Here is a 23,436-nt window from a genome sequence, read left to right as displayed (position 1 = left end):
TGTTAAATAATGAAAGTTATACAAGTTACTTATGGGGTTACAACTGCTTGGTTTCAACTTTGGGTATTTGGGTTACATAGCATTAGCAGAGGCATTTGATGCAAGAAAGCAAGCTTATGCAGCATCAGCCAAAAAATAAAGTAAAAAAAAAAATAAAAAATAACTACTTCCACTTCACCCCTCTGTTCGTTCGAAATACCTGTCCAGCTGAGCCTTAAACTTATTTAGGCTATCAACTTCCACGACAAGGGATGGAAGTCTGTTCCACCTACCAACCGCCCGCTGGCAAAAGGCAAATTTCCACACATCTATCCTACATCTGTCTTTCCTCAATTTGAACTTATGCCCTCTCAGGTGATTATTCTGAGCAAAGAGGAAGAATCCCATCAGCATTGAGCATGCTCAAACCATTCAAGGCTTTGTACACCTCTATCAGATCACCTCACTGGTGCCTAGTCTCCAGACACTGTAATTTGCAAAACTTAAGCCTTCCTTCATAAGAGCACCCCTTTGTTCCATTCACTAATCTTGTTGCTCTTCTCTGTACTCGTTCCAGCAGCTCTACATCCTTCCTGAAATGAGGCCTCCAGGCCTGTATACAGTACTCCAGGTGTGGCCTGACCATTGCCTTATACAAGGGAATAATCACCTCCTTATCCCTGCTAGAAAAATTCCTATTTATCATTGACAATACACCATGAGCTACTCTTGCAGCCCATCTGCACTACTTAGAGAACTTCTTATTTGCCTGCACAACCACCCCCAGGTCCCTTTCATTCTCTACAACTGTAAGTGTAGTACCACAGAGTTGATACGTTGCTCTGAGGTTGCTGTTTCCCATATGTAGTACTTTACATTTGTCAATGTTAAACTTCATTTGCCACCTCGAAGCCCATCTGCTCAACCTTTCCAGATCCTGTTGCAGCAGCATAGTGTCAGTAGTGTCCTTGACAACCCTGCCAACCTTCGTATCGTCTGCAAACTTGGACATTAAGCTTGATATACCATCATCAATATCATTTATAAATACAGAGAACAATAAAGGACCCAATACTGAACCCTGAGGGACACCACTAATAACATTAGTCCACAATGAGCAGTATCCATTGATTACCACTCTCTGTCTTCTCCCCCTCAAACACCCCTTTATCCATAGCAGCAATTTGCCTCCAATGCCACACTGCTCCAATTTGTGCAGCAGTCTTCCATGTGCAACAGTATCAAAAGCCTTCCTAAGATCCAAGTATATAATATCAAAGTTATTCCCTGTATCCAGTTCTTTTGTGACTGCATCATAGTATCCAATCAAATTGGTCAGGCAAGACTTCCCCTTAACAAAACCATGCTGTGTCCGAGCTATAACTGAAGTCTTATCTAGATGATCCTGCAGTGCTTCTTTAACCAGTGCCTCCATTAATTTTCCGGGAACAGAAGTTAAACTCACAGGTCTATAATTACTTGTGTCAGCCTTTGATTCTCCTTTGTGAATTGGGGTCACATTTGCACATCTCCAGTCCCTGGGTACCTCCCCTGAGTCCAAGGAAGCTCTCATAATTATGGCTAAGGGTTTGCTTACTTCCTTTGCTGCCTCCTTTAATATAACTGGATAGATCCCACCCACCCCAGGTGCCTTTCTTGTGTTTATCTTCAACAATTTGTCCTCCACTTTACTCTCAGTTATTACAAGATTCTCTAGCTTACTGCTAGAGTTGAATACATCTCTGGCATTCCCCTCGCTGAATAACCCCTCATGTGTGAAAGTTGATGCAAAATATTCATTTAGTTTGTTAGCTACCTGAGCAGGGTCATCAACAGTTTACCCATCGATATCAAGTGGACCAATCTGATTCATCCCCTTCCTTCTAGAGTTTACATAAGTAAAGAACTCTTTGCTGTTTTTCTTCGCATCCCTTGCCAAGGATCTCTCGTAATCTGCCTTAGCCTGCCTAACCTCCTTTGTAACTTGGTTACAGATCAACTTGTATCTGTCATAGGCTTCTGTGTCACGTGTTAATTTGTATGTATCCCATGCATTTTTCTTCTCTGCCATATGCCTCATTAGTTTATCTGACATCCATTTAGGCCTAAACCTTGAACAATATTTCTTAGTTGGTATGCAAAGCCTAGTAGCTTGCAAGATAAGTTCTTTGAATGCTTCCCATTTTGAATTTGCTGTTGGTAACATCATCAGTTGATCCCACTGTATAGAATTTAAATACTGTCTCAGTCCATCGTAGTCGCCTTTACGAAAGCAATACCCCTTCCCTTTACCCCTAATGGTAGTTACCTCTTTAAGTAACTCCCACTTCAGAACACTGTGATCACTGCCACCTAGTGGTTCATTTATCTGCAGATTCTTAATGCACGAAGAATCACTACTGATAATCAAATCAAGAGTATTACCCCCTCTAGTTGCCTTCCGAACATGCTGATGTAGAAAACAATCATCCAATAAATCCACAAAAGCCTTGCTAGTGTGTGAGTGACCAGCCCCCAAATTCCAGTCAATATCTGGGAAATTAAAATCCCCCATTATAAGACTCTCTGATTTACTGGCCCACTATTTCTCTGTACAGTTTCTTATTATACTCACCAGAGTCATTAGGCCTATAGCACACTCCTACTCTCAATTTTGATCTCCCAATGCTTTTGTCACACCAAACTGACTCGACACTGCGCTGTCCAGCGATGTCGACTGGCTTCACTTCCTTGGATTTTATGTGTTTCTTAACTAATAGCATAACCCCTCCTCCCTTCCTATCCTGTCTATCCTTTCTGTAGACATTGTACTCCCCAAATTGCAGTTCTGCATCCCTTATATCTGTGTGACACCACGTCTCTGATATCCCAACAATATTTGATACTTAATTTTGAATTTTGATACTTAATTTGGATATAACTTAATTATATCCAAATTTCCAGTAATTACGTACTAACAGTACAGGTACATGAAACTCTCATAATTATGATACTTGAGTAGTATCTCTTCTCTGGTATATAGTATTTCCCTGAACACTTCCCATTTAGAATTTGCTACTGGTAACTTCAACAGGTAGTCCCACTGAAGACTTAGTAATTTAGAACCTCCTCTTTTTGATCTTCTCTAGCTTAAAATCTCTCTACCACATTCTGTCAAATTCATCTGTTGCCTAAATTGTTCTTCCAACTCCACTAATCACTTGGAACTCTTTGACTTTCTCCAGTCCAGCTTTCCTAACAGTGAGGTAATTTTCCTTAGCGATTTTAATGTTCACAACTCCAGCCTCATTCATGTGACTAGAAAACTTCCATTTTCTAGCCACACAGATCCAGCTGGTTTTTCTAAACTGTCAATGATTATTTGAAGCAAATTATCCAATAATTTACTGGGATTTTTACATAACTGTCCTTGCATAAAGTGTATCTAAGCCCCACCAGGATCTTATGAAATTTTGGTATTAGACATACATATAAGAATTTTCCATTATTACTTTTAATATTAAATTTTTTGTTTTTCCATTAACTGCTTAATGATACTATTTGGATTGCTACTAATGACCTAGTATGTATTGCTATTATACAATTCATTATTAAGTTTTTTGCAATGAAAGCTTTTGCATATGATACTACAGTTCTTCATGGCTGTGTTTGTTGGAACTTTGTAGGTTGAAATTTTCATGCAATTGCTTTAATTGTTGGTTTTTTTTTTTAATTTTTTTTTTGTTTTTTGTTTTTTTTTTTAGTATATTCATGTTAAAAAGTCTTGAAATCTAAATTACTAATATTAGGTCATTCAATAGTAGCTCTAATGTTAACATAAGACAAGAGTAATGTACATACTAATAGCTTCAATAGGAATTTTATACTTTTATGATAATTTTACACAGAACTAAAACAAATCCAAATAACTCTGTTTTAGATTTAATTTAATGGTAACATTAGAACTAAACTTAAAACTGTACGTTACTTCCCTTAATTCCCAGAACTTAATTATATCCAAATTTCCAGTAATTACGTACTAACAGTACAGGTACATGAAACTCTCATAATTATGATCATTACAAAAACAGTTAGGTTTAGAAAAGATCTAAACCTCCAAACACGTCCTTGATCATTTCACAAATAAATGTCCCTTTCCACTTACAGTCTGCTAAACCCCATGTACTTTTTCTGACAGAATCCCAGTTATTTGGTTGATTCAACCACTGCTCATCTCAGTTGTCTGAATTATTCACTGTATGATTCCTTTTGCTTCAAAGGTGTTACTTGTGCATATGTCCATTCTAATATTCAGAGACTTAGTAATTTGGAATCTCCTCTTTTCAACCTTCACTGGCTTAAAATCTTTCCACTACATTCTGTCAAATTCATCTGTTGCCTCTATCATTCTCCCAATTCTACTATAACTTGGAACTCTTTGAAACTTGACTTCTTACAAATTGTTTTTATTGTTTTATGGTAGTGAGCTCCAGAAATGTGTTTTAGAAAAATATCACAAAGGCATTCAAAACTGATTCTTATAACGGAGTATATGATAATGATGAAAGTGTAGCACAATTTCCACTATAAAAATGACCTTTTAGAGAGATAAATAGCTTAGTTATATGGCGAAAATTTCAACTTCCAAGGTCTTGGAATGAATTGCCAAAAAAAACAAAAAAACAAAAAAAAAAACCAATGTGTTATTAGGTTCCCATTATGATATTTTCATGATACCTCCATTAATTCCTACAGGATGCAAAATACGTTTCCACGATTTTTTTAAGTTTGCACCGGCCGGAAAAAACTTAAGTAAAGCCGAATTTGTGTAGGTCGAGTATTACTTAAGTTGGGGAGTTCCTGTACTTACTTTACAAGTAAGTACAGTAGTAAGTTTACAGTACTTACTTTACAAGAAAGTTTAAGTAGTTGTTCACATTATGTTGCATTTTAGGGCAAAAGCCTCAAGTTGCATAGTGAGTTAATATGTTTACAAGTTAGTGCAAATGCATTAGATCTGCTCTCAGTTAACTACTAAATAGTTATAAGATTGGCATCATTATGTATATATCATGTTGTGAATACCTTCGCAATGAGTTGCCATGATATTACACTATCTCAAATAAGTAACTCTTCACCATAGAAGAAGATTATTGTTACTTATTTTCAGCAGATGCCACCATCCAAATGGCACTGTTTTGGAGCTGATTGGCTCCTCTTTGGTGGGTCGGCAGGCACCCCGGTGTTGCAATGATGGCAAGGCAGTTGCAAAGTACAATACGAGATATACATAATGATGCCAATCTTATAACTATTTAGTAGTTAGCTGCGAGTAGATCTGATGCATTTGTACTAACTTGTAAGCATGTTAACTCACTATGCAACCTGAGGCTTTTTGCCCTAAAATGCGACGTAATTCAAATTACTATACACCATCGGGCATCTCTCATATTGTGGAGTTATACTTCGCAACTGCCTTGCCATCATTGCCCACCGACCAAAGAGGGCATCCGCTGAGAATAAGTAACAATAGTCTTCTCCTATGGTGAAGAGTTACTTATTCAAGGTAGTGCATGGCAACTCATTGAGAAGGCATCCACAATATGAGATATATATAATGATGCCAATCTTATAACTATTTAGTAGTTAGATGTGAGCAGATCTGATGCATTTGCACCAACTTGTAAGTTGTTCACATAAATGAATTTAAAGTATTTTTACCAGATAAATAAAACAGAGAAATAACACATACAAATATTGAAAATTACAATAACATAAAAATGAAACTTATTCATAAAGTAATGGAAAAAGTGGGAGAATAAAGTTCATGTAATTGATCTCAAAGCAGAAAATATTAAAAAATAAACTGATTAAAATGGAATCTTTTTTTGTCATTTTTTTTCTTAAACCAACATTATGTTATTTTCCTTAAAAATACAAATAACTTAAATTTTTTGATTTTTGTAAATTATTTTAGCTAAGTGAAATTTTAAGGAAGATGTATTTTTAGGGAAGAGTAATTTTTTTTTGTGTTTATAAAAGTGTTAAGGGTATTATAACGGGTATTATAGCACAAATGTAATTATAGTACATTTGTGCTACAATACCAGTTTTCTTTATTCTATAGCCAATTGTATTTAAGAGATCTGCAACCATCTAAAGGCAGAATGAAGATGAATTTAAATTGGATCAGAACTGGCCTTAGATTCTAGAAAAGAAAAATACTTGCAATATTGAGATTATAGCCTATGAGACAGCTTATGATAAAAACATCCTAATTAATGTCTATTTCGTTGTAACAGTATCAACCCCTGAGAAGGTGCTACAATCCAATCATGGTAAAAACTGCCATAACCCCAGAAACAAACCAGAAACCAGTAATTGAAATTACTTTAAAAATCAATACTCTTTAGTGTTGACATTCTTTACTCAGTTTTTAATCAGCAAATAACCATCCTTTTGTCCTACATTGCTGCAATTATACCCTATCCAAGCCTTAACAATATTTAAATTATCTTTGACTTTAAAGATATTTAAAATATCTTGAGCTCCTCAGTTTGTTTTTTGAACTTATAATGCTAAGCTATGGGCAGCTATTAGTTGCAGAAATTATTTAGAATCTCGTAACTGTCAAACCACTAATTCAAGTAAAAGTACTGAAATCTAAGAAAAACATACATAGTAAATTTTTCCCAGAATCGCGTGCTAGTATTTAAATGGTTTTCACCATGGCCATAAGGTTTTGTGGGACATTGACAGTGATCTTGGTGCAAATGCATGCCATGGGAACTGGCTTGATCACTACACTTGTGTGTCACAGCTGACTGATTGCAGAATGTCCCAGTTTGAACAGTGTGTGCTAACATCAAGTTCTTTAAACATAGGAAAAGTGCTACAGAGACACTGGAAGCATTACAGAAAGTTTATGGAGATGATGCATTAAAGAAAACAGCAGTTTACGAGTGGTTTAATTGATTTAAAAACAGACAGGAAACATTGGAAGATGAATCTAGCAGTGGATGGATGCCTTTCGAATGTCTTCCATGACAAAAATGAAAAAAAATGTTATGAAAGTGAAGGAACTCCTGTGAAATGGCAGATGAATGACTACTGATGAGGTTGCTCATGAATTTTCCTGTAGACTCAGTAAACACAATTGTGATGCAAGATTTAGGGATGTGTTGCATGGTGCAAAGTTTTTCCCTGCTTGCTGTAGGACAATCAAATGAACTGTGATTTGTTCACAAAATCAACACAGGATTTGAGCTCCCTAAGAAAAGTGGTCACTGTAGTTGGGTGTTCAACTACAATCCCTAAACAATACGGAATCATCTGAATGGCACACAAAAATGTCTCCATAGCCCAAGAAGTCTCATGTAACAAAATCTAACATCAAATTCAAGATGCTCATTTTTTTCAACAATAAGAGTATAGTGCATGAATTTGTGATTAGGAGGAGAAACATTACTGCTGCTTACTACATTGATGTTTTGACACGTTTGTATGAGAATGCAAGGTGAAGACCTCAAGCTCACATGCAAACGTATCAAAACCTCAGATCTATCTCAAAAATGGAAAGATGAATAGATCCTACACCATGGCAATGGCTGCAAAAAAAAAAAAAAAAAAAAAATTAATGATACAGTAGCCTCCCTTTCTCCCTTGCACCATCTGACTTCTGACTGTTCCCTAAACCGAAAATGGGGCTTCATGGCCATAGTTTTGCTAAAGTGAATGACATCAAAGGAAATGCTGAAGGTGGCCCTAAGGTGGTGCTAAAAAAAAATATGATTTTAAAAAATGTTTCAAAGCTTAGGAGGATGGTGTGTGTGTGTTTGCACGCGCGTGCACACAGAAGAAACGTAGGAAGGTAATTTGAAGGTGATTAGGTTAGTAAGCCCAACTGTTCACTCAATGTTTTATAGTACAATTTTTTGAACTTTTTGAATACATTTATATACCTTGTATATAAATGTATTACTCACTAGTAGTGGAAAATTTCCTGAATTAGGCTTCACATATATTTCTCTTATTTTCACATGAAACAAAACATATAAATTTAACATATAAATTTTATATGAAACAAACATATAAAATACATGAAAAATCATATAAATTTTACTTATTAACACATGTTCACTGTCACATGCAAATTTGCATAAAAACAAACTAATTTTTGTCCCTTAATGCACATATGCATTCATTCAATTGCATTCAAGAGATGAGCACCATAAAAAGAAAGGAAAGGCACATGAAATGAACTGAGTGATATTGGCACACTGATTGAACCATGGGCTACTCCATTACAGCTGAGATTTTGCTTGGTATCAATTTCACTGTCTAGAGAGTGCTATAAAAGCTATATACCTGGTTCAGAGTTTCATGTGTTCTTTTCTTACGCTGAAATTATTTTATCTAGTTTAATATTTTCCACAAGAAAAAAGGGTAAAATGTTTTAAAGATTAGGTTTGCTGAACTTTAATTCTTTAGTTTGTGAAAAGTAAAACATCATCCTTAGTGTGTGTCTACCGATAAAATTTTGTTTAAAGTGTTTTCCTATAAAATTTCACTCTAAAGGGTTGTTATACTGGATCCACAGCTTGGGACATCAGAACTGAAAAGGAATAGAGACGGAGAGAGAGAGAGAGAGAGATTGGCAGATGAAGTAATTAGGTTAGTAAAGTGATTAGGTTACACTGAATCAGCTCTTTATAATAAGTCATCTGATACTGAAATAGAATTCAAGTGATGTGGATTCTGAATCTCATTCAAATGCATTTGTTACAAGAGATACTTGGAGTGATGATTCTTCACAAATAAAATCCCTTCCATTTAGTAAAAAGCAGTATCTGCTTGTTTCAGCACTCCAGAGAAGCACCCCATGAGAAGTGCCCCAAAGAACCACCCCAGGAGCACATAAAGGATCCTCACAATATAAAAGGCAGCGAATGTGTTAAAAGAGCAAAAATATATTACAGCACCACAGATCAGAACCAACATATGCACCTGTGTGCAGAAAGGGTGGGAAGAGGGAGACAGTGGAGGGGAAGAGTTGTGCTTTTAGTTAGGAAGCACATAAAAGCTAAGAACATGGGTGGCCAATGCAATGTTGAGTGAATTGGTGGGATATGAACTGGTAAACAAAAATGAGAGTAGGAGTATGTTACAGGACTAATGACTGTGATGAGCATTACAAACAACTGTCAAGACAGATAGACAGGGCCAGTAAGTCAGAATGTTTTATAATGGGGATTTCAACTTTCAAGATAATGACTGGACCATGTGAGTTGGTCAATCACAGAGCGACAAGACTTTTGTGGATTTACTGAATAATTGGTTTCTATACCAGAATGTCAGAGAAGCAAAAGGCAAAAGCAATATCCTTGATCTGATTATTAACAGACTCTTCATGTATTAAGAATTTGTAGATAAAAGAACCACTAGGTGGAAATTGTTATAATGTATTAATGTGGGATTTACTTAGAGATGTAATTAATGTCAAGGGCAAGGCTTTTGCTTTCATAAAGATGACTATAGTGGAGTGGACTCAGACAGTTTTGAAATTCTGTGCAGTGGAACTAACTCATGATGATGCCAACAGAAAGTATGCAGGGATGTAATCAATCATGGAAGCTACCTAGGCTTTATATAGCAATTAAGATATAGAAGGTGTCTATAAATTATTCACCTGATCACAAAGCTCGATTAAAATTTTATTGCAATGGGTATCCTAAAATGGTTTTCTGCAGTTAACAAAACAAATCAAGTTTTTCCCATGCAGCTGGCAGACTTGATCCCAGCAATCATTGTGGCAGTACAGTATTAAAATAGTGATAGTGCATGAGAAAGTAGTGTGTGTATTGTGACTATGGGATATAAAATATCCAATGACTGTTAAGAGACATTTCCAACGGAAATTCAAAAACGATCCACCTAAGGAAAAATCAATGAGGTAATGCACTGTCCTGCAGCCAGATGATTGGGCAATTTTTCTTCTGCATAAACACTGTAAACTCCACAAATTACCTACATATGCATGAACTGAATGCTGCATCTCAGCTAGGAGATAACCTCCCTAAACAACCTCCCTTCACATGTATTTCCTAAAAATTACAATCCACAGAAATTCAAGTCTAATGTCCACAATATTTTCTATCAGCAGCCACATGTTTTCTATCAGCAAGATGGGGCACCACCACACTGCAGCCTGTATGTGCATGGATTTCCACAATAAAAAATTTCCTAACCAATTGATTGGCTGCAATGGTATCATTCCCTCCCATCCAATTATTGTCTCATTGCACTTACTTCTACTCTTTCTAAAGTAATGGAGAAATCTATTAACAGCCAACTCCTATACTATTTAGAAACCTTCCAGCTGACCAATGATCATCAGTATGGATTCCATCAGTGTCAGTTCACTGGGATACACTGGCTTATGTTACCCATCATTTGTAACTTCTCTTGGCATAAGCACAACACAGATATTGCTTCCTGTGCATATAAAAAACTGAGTTTTCTCTTTCACTCTCCATGTTCTTCTAAACAGCTACTCACTCTGTACAAATCTTTAATCTGCCCTACCATGAAATATTGTTCCTACATCTGGGGCAGTGACCCCATAACCTCTCTCAGGCTTCTTGACTCCATTCATAAGAGGGCAGTTAGGTTAATTAATACCCATCTCTTACAAAATCTCCATCTGTCTCATAAACATTGTTTCTGCTGCATGATTTTTGTATAGATACAAAATTCGATGGAAAATTTTCTTCTGAATTGGCTTCAATAATTCTAAATTGTTCTATAGTTCTTCCAATTGATTTCTATAATTCCAGTCAGCATCCTTTTACTGTCCAATTTCAAACTCACAGCCCCAACTTTTCATTTATTTCTTCAATCTTCCTTCTTCTGAACAACCTCCCTTCACATGTATTTCCTAAAACAATCTGCAGAAATTCAAGTCTAATGTCCACAAATATCTTCTTTCATCTTCTCAACCTTCAATACACACACAGTAAAAAGTACTACTGGTTCTAGAGTACCTTTTGTGTTTAGGGTTTTCATAAAAAAAATAAATAAATAAAAAATTTTAAAAAAATAATAATAAAAATCCATTGCAGACATATCATTGCCACAATAGACTCAATGCATACTCTAACAAATGAGACTTCTGATCCTATTCATTTTTTTGTATAAGTTATCATTCTGTTACATTTAATAATGTTTTATGATTACTTCTTTATATCATTAATACTTATTCTCTGTTTTTTAATTAATTTCAGCTGTTAGTTATTTACATGAAAAATAAAATAAAACATGTAATCATTTCTTAATCTCCACATAAGCTAAACAAGTTCCAATGTGCAACCATAATGAATAAGCCAATTCATTACTCCTAATTTTATTAAATTAAGTATGATTCAGTCCATCAACTTCTAAAATTAATTTTAACAAATATAATTTTTTACTTTTACTTACATGTTGCTCTTCTTTCAAATGAATGAAACTTACCAAGACATACATAAGATATAATGACAATTCCAACTCCTACAGTGAGGCCTAATATCCATAGGTGTGATGCCAGAGCAAGTACAAGCCCACATATCAAAGATGCAAAAAGAATCAAAAGAAACACCAACCAACTAAACTCAAATGTAGGTTCTATCCACTGGTATGCAAAGCTTCTCATTTCATCTGTAGAGATAAAATATTCATATGATTTGTGAATATATGAAATCAATAAAGTTTTTCTGTATGTTGACACAAAATTTAAAAAAAAATAAAAATAAATAACGAATAAATTGAAAACACTTAAACAGAATGGTTGATTTAGTGTTTAATGGCACATTGGCAACTAAGGCCATAATATGGCGTCAAAATTAAAGCTGATACAAAAAATTTGGTAGCCTATAAACTGGCTACCACATCAAGAAGGTAAACATGATATACGCCGGTATAAATGTAAATAAAAAATATAAACTTAAATCTTTCTATACAAATTGATTGAGTGTAAAAAGTTAAAAACATCAGACATGTTGTCTCTGTCACCTAAAATCTGACTGAGTGTAGATGGTTCAGCCAGATTATTAAAATCCCTAAAAAACAAATGTTGTGGTTCTATAAAAACAGGACACTATAAAAACGTGACAAATAGTTAAAATAGTGTTCCACATCTCACACGTAGGTGGGTCATCTGCCCTCGGCAAAAAGGAATGTGTTAGATGACTATGACCTATGCGGAGGCGAGCAAGAACAACTTCCTCTCTTCAAACCCTGAGTAGCCTGCCACTGCATGATCACAGGCTTAATGTGATGTAGTTTATTTGTGGCTTTTTCATGCAAGGAATCTTGCCATTGTGAATATAATTTAGAATGTATTATTTGCCTGAAGTCTGTATAGGGGACTGACAGGCAATGATTATCCAGGGAAATGGCTGACTTGGCAGCGGTATCAGCTAATTCATTTCCCCGGATCCCAAACATTGGGATCCGGGGAAATGAATGTCAAATTCTGATTCAAAGAGAGAAAAAAGCATCTGCTTGATCCAGGACAGGGACGGGTGAGGGTTATGCCTCATGGATAACAAAGCCTGCAACACACTCGATGAGTCACTATATATCATATACTTTTGGTAATCACTATTTTTAATGTGATCAAGGGTGTTTCTATCGCATGCAACGCTGCAGTATAAATACTAGTTTCCTGTGGGATCTTATTAGACAATGTTTGTGAAGAAACACAACAGCAGATCCTACATAACATTCTGACTTCGAGCCATCTGTATAGACTGGCAGAAAATCAGAATACTGCTGTCTATGTGATGCAAAGAGTTGCTGGTAAACAGACGACGGCATAGTAGTCTTCTCCCAGATCTTAAGGGAGAAGTCATAAGTTGGAATATAGGCATGCCAGGGTGGAAAGAATTGCCTTGGTGACTTGGCAACATTGTCTACCATTATGTTTAGTTCATTTAACAATCCTTGGATGCAAATACCAAAAGGTCCGTTGGGTGTTGTCGACAAGTGTTGTAGAGATTTTCCCAATGTGGCTCAAAAACGAATGCCCACATGGGATGATCACACAGGGATTTTAATTTAAAGGCATATTGTAAAGAAAACTGCTTATGCCGAACAGACAGAGATGGTTCATTTGCTTAAACATAAAGACTTTGGACGGGAGATGTGCGAAAAGCTCCAATGGCTGTCCGAATGGGCTGAGGGTGGACTGGATCTAACCACCCAAGTACACTATCTCTAGCAGAACCATAAACCTAAGACCCATAATCAAGTATAGAATGGACAAGGGGTCGGTAGAGACGAAGAAGGGTAGAACTATCTGCACCACATGAGAAGTTGACGAAAGGGCAAGAAGGATGTTAAGCCCCTTAGCACATCTTGTCCTAAGCTGACGAACATGTTGAAATGTCAGCTTCTTGTCGAAAATAAGTCCAAGGAATTTGACTTCTGCTACAACCAGAATGTTGTTTTGCTCAAGCCTTCATTCTGGGCCAGGTTGAAGATCACGTTTGTGACAGAAGTGTACATAAACGGTCTTTTGTGATGAAAATCTGAACCCATTAGCCAATGACCAAGATGTAAGGTGATCAACAGTTTTTTGCAGTTGCCTTTCAATGTCCCTCATATTGCATGAATGACAAAATAAAGAAAAATCGTCAACATAGAGGGCATTGTTTACCATGGGTGGAAGTTGTTCCGTAATAGAGTTTGATTGCGGAAAGCGTGACACTTAGGACGGATCCTTGTTGGACTCCCTCCTCCTGACAAAATACTCGAGAGAGTGATCCTAAACGGACCTGAAATTGCGATTTGAGAGAAAGTTTTTAATAAAAAGAGGTAGGTTACCCCTAAGACCAAAGTTATAGAGGTCTTTTGATATGCCAAATCACCAGGCTGTGTTGTACGCTTTTTCAATATCAAAGAAAACTGCTACCAGATGCTCGGATTTAATAAAGGGGTCACGAATGTAAGTTTCAAGTCGGATTAAGTGATCCAAAGTGGATCTGTTTCTTCAGAAGCTGCACTGTGTCCTGGAATGCACACCATTTGTTTCTAAATACCATATAAGATGAGAATTAACCATTCTTTCCAGGACCTTGCACAAACAGCTTGTCAGAGAAAGAGGACGATAGTTACTTGGATTTCTAGGATCCTTTCCTGGTTTTGGGAAGGCAAGAACGATTGCCTTTCGCCAGGAATCCGGGAAGTGCGTATTAAGAAAAATTCTATTAAATAAAATTAAAAGGTGATCCTTAGATTGTGGCGAGAGGTGTTTTATCAATTCATAGTGGCCCAATGAATTTTATCATGTCATCTGGCCCAATACTGCTGAATTTAATAGAATAGTGCTCCCTGCGTAAAGGGCTTGTTATATGGTTCTAGCCCTTTTGAAGAGAATTTTCATGGATATTTCTCATATTTCTGAAATGTGAGAAATATTTCAGGCCAAAAACTGTGGGGGAATGTTATTGCACAGGTTTTTATAAAAGTTTCCCCTAGAGTGTTTGCAACTGCATTTCGATCTGCAATTGGACATCCATTGTGCTTGAGGATCACCAAAGTGTATGGTGGATGTTTTCCCTTCATTTTCTGGATCTTATTCCAGACTACTTTTGAGCTAGCAGCCTGAGTTATGGATGATGTAAAATGAATCCAAGATTTCCTTTGGCTCTGACGTTGTTAACATGCTTTTGCATGTAAACATTTAAATGATATTAAATTTTAGATATCAGCAGAATATCCTCCAGGCTTTGTTTTGTGCTTTTTTGCTGCTATGCATTCTGAATTCCACCAAAGTTTGGGAAATAATTGGAACCGGCAATTGGATCCAAATGAATTTTGGATTCCAATTGCAGCTGCTTGGATAATTATTTCTGTGACATACGTTACCGCATCATTGATTAGCTCCTGACTGACTGTAGCGATGTCAAGATTTGCCATTTGTTAAAAAGGTATTCCAGTCAGCCCGATCAATCTTCCACCGTGGTAAACTAAATGGTAGACACGGTCTACCACTGGTTAGGGTGGTTATGATGCCATATGGAAGCGATCACGGGGAAGTGATCGCTTCCATATGGGTTTTCTTCCATCTCCCAAGTAAGTGAAGGAAGGAGAAAAGGTAGCAGATAGAAAGATCAATGGCAGAGAATGTACAGGTAAGCATGTGGAAGAAGGTGTTTGTTCCCACATTTAGAAGAGAGAGTCATTGTCAGTGAGCATATGCTCTATGACTCGTCCCCTTCCATTGATGTTAGCACTACCCCACAGAGAGTGTTATGTCCATTGAAATCCCCAAGAATTAAACAAGGGGAAGGCAATTGCATGATAAGATCATCAAGATCTTTGTGGGGGGGATGTAAATCCCAGGTGGAAAACAAACAGAGCAGACAGTTAATAAGAATCCTACTGTAACACGAATTGTTACAGCCTCACTGCTAGTTGTAAGCTGCAAAGGCTGAAATGGGATCTGGTTGCCGACGAGGATTGTGACTCCTCCATAAGCAGCAATATCGATAAACAGAGGCGGACTGGATCAAAAATTCTTACCCGAGAAAATTTATAGTGGCCTCATACTATGGTTTATGGCCAAAATCACACTGACCTCCGGCCCACCAAGGTTTCCCCCAGTAAGGCTTATGGCCAGTCCGCCTCTGCGGATAGAGAAAAAATATGAAATTGTGAAGCGTTCTGAGCGAAATGAAAGACCATGTGATATTGCACGTGCTGCAGAGCTAAATGAGGCAACGCCGAGAATTACTAAGAATGCAGAGAAAATAAAAACAACTTTCATAGCAGGAACAACTCAAAGTGTAATTAAAATCCATTAGATTAAGGCACAAAGAATTAGAAGAAATGGAATGGTTGTCATCTGTTTCGATAGAAAATCAAACGAAAAACAAGTTTGCTTACGATAGAAGATAGAAGTAAAAGCACTAGCAATATTTTATTACTTAATAGTCGTAATAAAATACTTACGTATTTTATTATGACTATTTATTGTGTTTGGTAATGTTTTGGTTACAAATGTGTGTTCAATCTTGGGTGGTCGGCACCTAACCCTATTTTTCCCATAAGGCCTGTTGTTTATATTGCACGATTTTGCATTGCACGAGGGTTTCTAGGAACACAACTATTGTGCTATATACGAGGACTGACTGTAATGCTTTTTTGTATTTTCCCACATTTCCTCAAGCAGAATATCGTCATCTAGTTCTAATAGAGCTTGAAAATGATTGCGTTTCAAACATATAATCGTTTGGAATATTTTCTACGTCCAATTGTCTAGGGAAAACCTCAACCTACTCCTGTTAAAACATTAACTTTTAAATTGTTTATTTTTACTCTTGTTCCTAACTCCATACATTTATCAGGATAATTTGAAGTTTAACCTTAACACCAGTATGCTTGAAACAGTTCCTCTGATGCATCTTTGTGTGGAGGCTTTTAAAAATGGATGGTGATATTGCTTCAGGTCAGATTACAGTTTCAGATAAAAGATCTGTTATCAAAATTAAAACTTTATATGGTGAAGCACTGACACAAATTTATGAATTGTTGCAGAAAGTGTGTGATGAGTCAGAAGTAGATAGTGGCAAGATTTCATATTGGTCTCAAAGGTTTCATCAAGGCCACACTGGTGTCGCCTTGATGAAACCTTTGAGACCAATATGAAAGGGTAGACCGAGAACATCTACGGATAACACATCAGCAGTCATTATTATCACTATTTGTAGTTTCGCATTAGGCCTCCCTCAACCCATGTTCAGTACTACTAGTATTAATATTAACATAAAATAGCATTTATAATATAATACTATAATATAATACTAACACTAAGTGGTAGATGGCTCTCATCAACCAGTGCAATACCACCACTTCGCTTTTTGGAGGCTTAAAGTGGTGAAAATCTTGTTTAGCCACCAGAGCAAAGTTTCCGGCGTCCCCTCCCTCCCTCCCTCCCTCCCTCCCTCCCTCCCCATCTCCTTCAATCCTTGCAAGGTACTAAGTACTATAGGTTTTGATACCTTTTGTGTTTAGGGTGTTCATTAAAAAAAACATTAGACATTATAGAACTGCAGCCTTACTAATGCTTAGAAGAAAATACAAAAAAACTTCGCTAAACTTTGGAAAGCTAGTAAACAAAAAATAGGAAATATTGAAACTACAAGGAAAAAAAGAAAGGAACTTTTTTTTTTTCAGGAAAGATTCGCATGAAAAAGGAATAATATTATATGGAATTTCTTAATTGCAAGAAAACAAGTTTTCAATCTGAGAATTTTATTTTCAGAAGAAAGGAAGATGGCAATATCTAAATTAAAAAAGAAACATTGTTGCGAGGAATTTAATTTACCTTATAGTTTTAGCCTGTTGGCTATGTGAACTTTATTATCATTTTGATAGTGAGATTATTAATTATATAATTTTGGGATGAAACACCACATTAGACTAGTGATGTTTTTTGCTTTTGTAAATAGTTCCATAACATTAGGTGGGATTTAATTTGATTAATTTCCCTCCTACACGAAATGAGAATACTTTGCCTTGTTTGCTCAGGATGAAAAACTGTTACACTGAAAATGTTTGATAATTGGTAAAAAAAAAAAAAAAGTCAAAGCTCTCAATGAATGGGTTTGCATTTTATTTTTTGAGGTCACTCACTCACAAAAAATTATAAATGCACAGGAAACTGAATTTCTGACTTGTGCACTCTGTTCATATTAGAACAGTTTGATTTACATTTGGTTATTTAACAGTATTTCTGGATATTTATATATGTAGTATCTAAGGTAGGGCAGCAGTAGAATGCAAGTTCAGCTACACTGTGTTTAACCTGTGAAAAAGCTGCACGCCAACTGTGTAGTTAATGTGGTATTTTGTAATGTAAAGTTTGTGTTCTGTTGTAGCACTGCTGACTGGCCATTTAGAAGTCAGAAAGAGAACTACCAGGGAAGCCCCTCCTAGGCTGCCATTCTTGCCATAAAGAAGTGAGCCTCTACTGTACACATATCCCACATCAGGAAATCTGGTGCCTGCACACTTTCGATCTCATCCGATAAGATATAAAAGAAGTGAGAAATAATAGCAAAAAAGAGAGGGAGAAAATTCTGTGTAGGTAAGGACTATGCCGGTGAGAAGAACCCAATATCAGAACCCATCAATTCTGATGGCAACAAAAAAAGCAAAGGAGGGTACGGAAAGTCAGGAACTATATATAAAATCAATAAGCGGACTTGAGGTCAGGAGAAAGCTATGATGAAGGAGAAACTATTCTGAATCAGGAACTGGAGCAAGGACTGAAGCATGCTGGAACAGAAATACAAACAGGATTTGAAGTATACCCAGGTGCAGGAGCAGAAAATGAAAGGAGTGGTAGTCTTCGGATGGAAGGCCTCTGAGAAAAATCTTGAAGTAGTGCAAACTTTTCTTCGGAGTCTAAAATTGAGTATTCATGGCCAGATGATAAACAGTGTGAAGAGTATAGTGTAACTTAAGATCAGAATAATATTATATGTACAGTAAAAAAAAAAGAAAAAAAAAAGCACATGTTCAGATTCCTTAGAAAGGCTACAAATACGGAGAGGAGAGGAGAATCTGCTAGATTAAATGTAGTAAGTTTAACTTTAAGAAATCCATGTCCAGTAAAAAGAGAGGAGAATCTGCTAGATTAAATGTAATCAGTCTAACTTGAAGAAATCCATGTTCAGTAAAAAGATGTGTAAAGACTTGGAAAAAACCAATAGAAATGGATTTTTTGTAGCAAAAGTGACAGAAGGGATAAATTTTTGAATAATAATGCTTTCAGTGGACGAAGACTAACAAGCTTTCCACAACAGTGTTAATAAATTCTGACACCGTGTCTTTTCAGTTTTGCAATCAGAGTGAAGGTCTACTGTAATTCCAAGAAACCTGATTGAAATTCCATGGTGAATAAAGAAACAAAAAATCCCAGTAGGCAAGATGGAGATCAAGTGGCAGGCATCCATTGAAAGCCTGAAGAGCAGAAGTTGAAACCATGCAACAACACAGTGCATAGCAAGCAGCATATGGCACTGAATAGACTCATTTAAGAAAACTTTTTTAGAGTACCAGAACCAGGCACCAGCACCACAGATATAAAGAGGAAGAAAGACAACTCTCTATAGTAAGGAAGGGTTAAGTGATTGATTCCACAAGATTACTTAAACAGACATAAAAGCACTGATGTGTATTTGACTTTTGTATTGTCAAAAATATGTATGGCCTGCTTTTGGAAGCTCATCATATGGCCCAATACAATCCCGAAATATTTAAAGCAACCATGGTTATTATTTATTTGTTATTTGATTTTTAGGAGCATTAGCAACTAAGGCCATATTGCTCCGGGATATGCGGTGGTCATTTCGTGACCTTTCCGCATCCTTCGTATTTGGTGGTGACGGGCTCGAACCCCGGTCTAATCAAGAAGCGTGTGCTACGCACTGCTGCTCCTTCCCACCTGGCTACGGAGGCGCCTAAAGCAACCATGGCAAGACATCAATCAGATGTTATTAGACGATGCACGAGATATTAAGATTTCCTTTCACAGAGAGGTGTGTGGTTTTGTCAGATGAAATAAAGAGTTTGCTAATTTGAGACTAGTTCTTAAGATCAGTCATAAGTGGTGCAAAGATCAGTCATAAGTAGTGAAGAGGTAGACTTCTTCTGTAGCTGCTTCAAACAGATAAGTTTTCCTTGAAATTTTATCATATTTTTGATTAGTTAACGTATTAATTTGTGTTTTACAAATTAATTAAATAGGCTTAGTAGCGTTCGTTAACTTATTTTTTAAAGTTAGCTAGTGATTTTGTAAGTTACAACTCGCTACTCATACTGCGTTAGCGGTATGAGTAGAATAGTAGGGCTTAAATTGTAATAAATAAGCATCTTGAAGGTTTTAATCACCTTTTGGGCATATATCTTTTGTATTTTATCAGTTATTTTTGATTAGTTAACATATTAATTTGTGTTTCACAAATAGATTAAATAAGCTTGGTAGCATTCGTTAGCTTATTTTTTAAATTTTGTTAGTGAATTTGTAAGTTACAACTCACTACTCATACTGGTGTTTTGGTTGGAATATTATACCATAACCAGGAGTGCAGAAGAATAGGGTTTTAATTGTAATAAATAAGTATTTTAAACATTTTAATCACTTTTTGGTCATTTAGCTAAGGGTATAACTAATTATATCCTAAATATAACTTTTTGTATTTAGCTAAGGATATAACTAATTTAACTTTGTGATCGTTACTGTATAGTGTAACTTAATAACTTTGGCTCCCAAATGAGCCAAAACATTATGACCACCTAATATGATGTTGGTCCTCCATGTGCAGCAAAAACAGCTTGTACCCAGTGAGGCATGGATGCTACAAGATTTCTAAATGTGTCTTGTGGTATCTGGTACCAACATGTAACCAGCAGATCCTTTAACTGTAAAGTCCATGGTTGAGATGCCGCAGATCACAGTTGCTGTTCCAATACAAACCACAGCTGCTTGATGGGATTGATGTCTGGGGAATTTGGAGGCCAGGGCAATACCTAGAAGTCTTCCTCATGTTCCACGAACCAGTCTCATACAATTTGGACAGTGTGGCATGGTGCATTATCCTGCTGAAAGACGGCACCTGTCAGAGGGGAAGACCGTTGCCATGAAAGGGTGAACCTGGTCAGCAATGATGTTTAGGTAGGTGGTAGATTTCAGAGTGCCTGGCACATGGATGACTGGACACAGGGTATCCCAGGCAGAACATCTCCCAAAGCATGACACTGCTGCCACCAGCTTGTTTTCATCCCACGGTGCTTCCAGGTAGCATCACTTCCCCAGGTAAATGATGCACACGTACCGTCCACATGGTGCAACAGGAAACATGATTCATCGGACCAGGTGACCTTCTTCCAATCACTCAAGGTCCAGTTCCAATGCTTGCGTGCCCATTGTAGGTGCTGTAGCTGGTGAACTGTGGTTAGCATGGGCACTCTGAGCAGTCTGCGGATATGCAGCCTCATTTTCAGCAGGGTTCGATGTACTGTGTGTTGTGACACATTACTCCTATCACCAGCATTCCAATTACTGGTGAGTTGTGGCACAGTCGCCCTTCTGTTGCCACACACCATCTGGGAGGCCTTCATTCACCTCGAGCATCGATGAGCCGTGGTCATCCAACACCTCACTGACGGTTCCCCTCCTCAGACCACTTTCAGTAGGTACTAACCACGGTTGACTGTGAGCACCCCACCAACTGTGCTGTTTCGGATATGCTCTGATCCAGTCATCTGGCCATTACAATTTGGCCTTTGTCAAACTCGCTTAAGTCCACTGCCTTTCCCATCTGAAGAACAAGAGAAACACTGATTAACAGAGCTCAGTATCAGGTATTTTTTATACCATGTCCTGACCCATGCATGCACTGTAGTTCACCTGTAGTTGCTTCGTTGCTTCGATTTGCATAATGACTCACTGGTCATAATGTTTTGGCTCATCGGTGTATATCTCGAACTTGATAGCTAATGTATAACGTAAAACTATATAGCGGAATACGTATTACTTCATTTGCTTAGTATTGTGTGTGTTATGGGTGCTTAATGGCACATAAGCTACACTGGATATAGTGCGCCTGTCCATAGAGATGTGTTAAGAAATAGTTCAGAATTGAAGGCATTTCAATTTCATTTTAGAAACTATTCAGAATCGATGATATATTCCAATTTTTTTCAGAAAACAGAAAAGTTCATTAATGTTTGCCTGGTCACCAATAATATGCTCTAGTGATATTGGTTCTTGCAGTTTAGTCAGAGAAAGCAGAACTGATGTTCTGTCCTCTTGATATTGAGGACAGTCAATAAGAATATGCTTGACTGTTAAATGTACTGAGCAGTGTGGACACTGAGGAGGATCATCACCTGTGAGTAGATGGAGGTGGGTCAGATTAGCATGTCCTATTCTTGCTCGTGAAAGTACCACTTCTTCCCTTCTAGTTGTTTGGATGCTCGAGTGCCAAAATTTTGGTTCTTGTTTCAACTGGAAAAGTTCGTTATTAGTCTGGGTGTGCCATAGCTCTTTCCACTGTTCAAGGCAAGCTGCTTTTATGATGATATCATGGTCAGAGGTCAAATCTAATGTGGAAGGATTTTTTGCCGATATATCCGCCAGTTCATTCCCCTTTATCCCTGTGCTGGTATCCAACAAAAGTTCACTAATTGTTCACGTTGTTCAATTTTCAAGAGAAACTTCCTGATTTGGTTTAAAACAGAGTGATTAGTATAGGAGGGATTTTGCATTGCTCTAATTGAGCTGAGAGAGTCTGTGTAAATTAAATATTTTGAAGATGGATAAAGATTCAAATTTTCTAGAGCTAATTTTATTCCATGTGGTTCTGCAGAAAATTTGCTATACTCACGTTGAAGGGAAGCTGAAATAATAGCGGAGGGAAACACTGCTGCTGATCCAACGGCTGATTGAGATTTGGACCCATCGGTATATATTGGCAGGAAACCAACATAGCTCTGAATATGACTTGCATGGAGTTGTTTCAGGTTGAGAGTCGGTAGAAGATTCTTACCCCATTGAAGAAAATAAGTATCAAAGTTCAATTGAGGTGGGGGAGTCCAAGGTGAACGAAAGTAATTCATCATTTGTTGACTACTGTGAAGAGGAACTTTCCAACTCTGTGCTATTTCAAAAATCTGTAGGCCTGCTGGCGTTATTTTATTAGGTTTATTTCTGTATAGATTAGTTAGTTGAGGATTGAAGAGGTATAGGTGAATAGGATGCAAACAGCAACTTTTTATTTTGGCTGCATACTTCAGTAGTAACATTTTTCTGTGGAGGTGCAAAGGGGGTTCTCATGAGCTTCAATATATAGACTGTGAGTTGGAGATTATCTTGAAGGCTCCAAGTGCAATCCGTAATGCACTATGATGTATAGGATCCAGCCAGCTTAGTACACTTTCGGGCAGAATCGTAGACTGGAGCACTATAATCCAAACGTGACCTAATCAATGCTCTATTTAGTCGAAGCAATGAGATCTGCTTCCCAATGAGATCTGCTCCCCAAATACGATCTGCTCCCCAAGGGTTCGAGGAAGTTTAACTTCTTCTCAAGGGTTAATCCCAAGAATCTGATGTTGTTGCCAATCAGAATGGTAAAGTCCGATATGTGAAGTTTGGGATCTGTATGTAATTTTCATTGATTGCAAAAATGTATAGCAACAGTTTTCTATTGTGAAAGACGATAACCATTGAGCACTGCCCACTTTTGTATTTTATTTAGTGATATCTGCAATTGACGTTCAATAGATCTAGTGTTCTGAGAATGGCAAGAAAGAGAGAGAGAGATCGTCAGCATAAAGGAAAGCCTCAACAGTATTTGGAAGTTCTTTTGTAATGGAGTCAATTCTAAAGGCAAAAAGGGTTGCATTCAGTACAGACCCTTGCGGTTT

At 37.1% G+C, this 23,436-nt stretch overlaps 1 protein-coding gene across 1 annotated transcript in view; it reads right to left on the bottom strand.

Annotated features, from left to right (window-relative positions):
• Positions 1-23,436, bottom strand: part of Arms (Ankyrin repeat-rich membrane spanning) — a 680,132-nt gene that overhangs the window by 344,494 nt on the left and 312,202 nt on the right. Inside the window, exon 13 of the mRNA XM_090381558.1 lies at positions 11,470-11,652. Within this exon, the coding sequence (XP_090237684.1) occupies positions 11,470-11,652 (183 nt within the window). The remainder of the gene's footprint in view (positions 1-11,469; positions 11,653-23,436) is intronic.

The sequence above is a fragment of the Mastigoproctus giganteus genome, chromosome 9 (assembly GCF_048544385.1).
Source record: "Mastigoproctus giganteus isolate SK-2022 chromosome 9, ASM4854438v1, whole genome shotgun sequence".
NCBI lineage: Eukaryota > Metazoa > Arthropoda > Arachnida > Uropygi > Thelyphonidae > Mastigoproctus > Mastigoproctus giganteus.
Note: the sequence above shows the minus strand (reverse complement) of the source record. Positions and strands in the feature narration are given on the sequence as shown.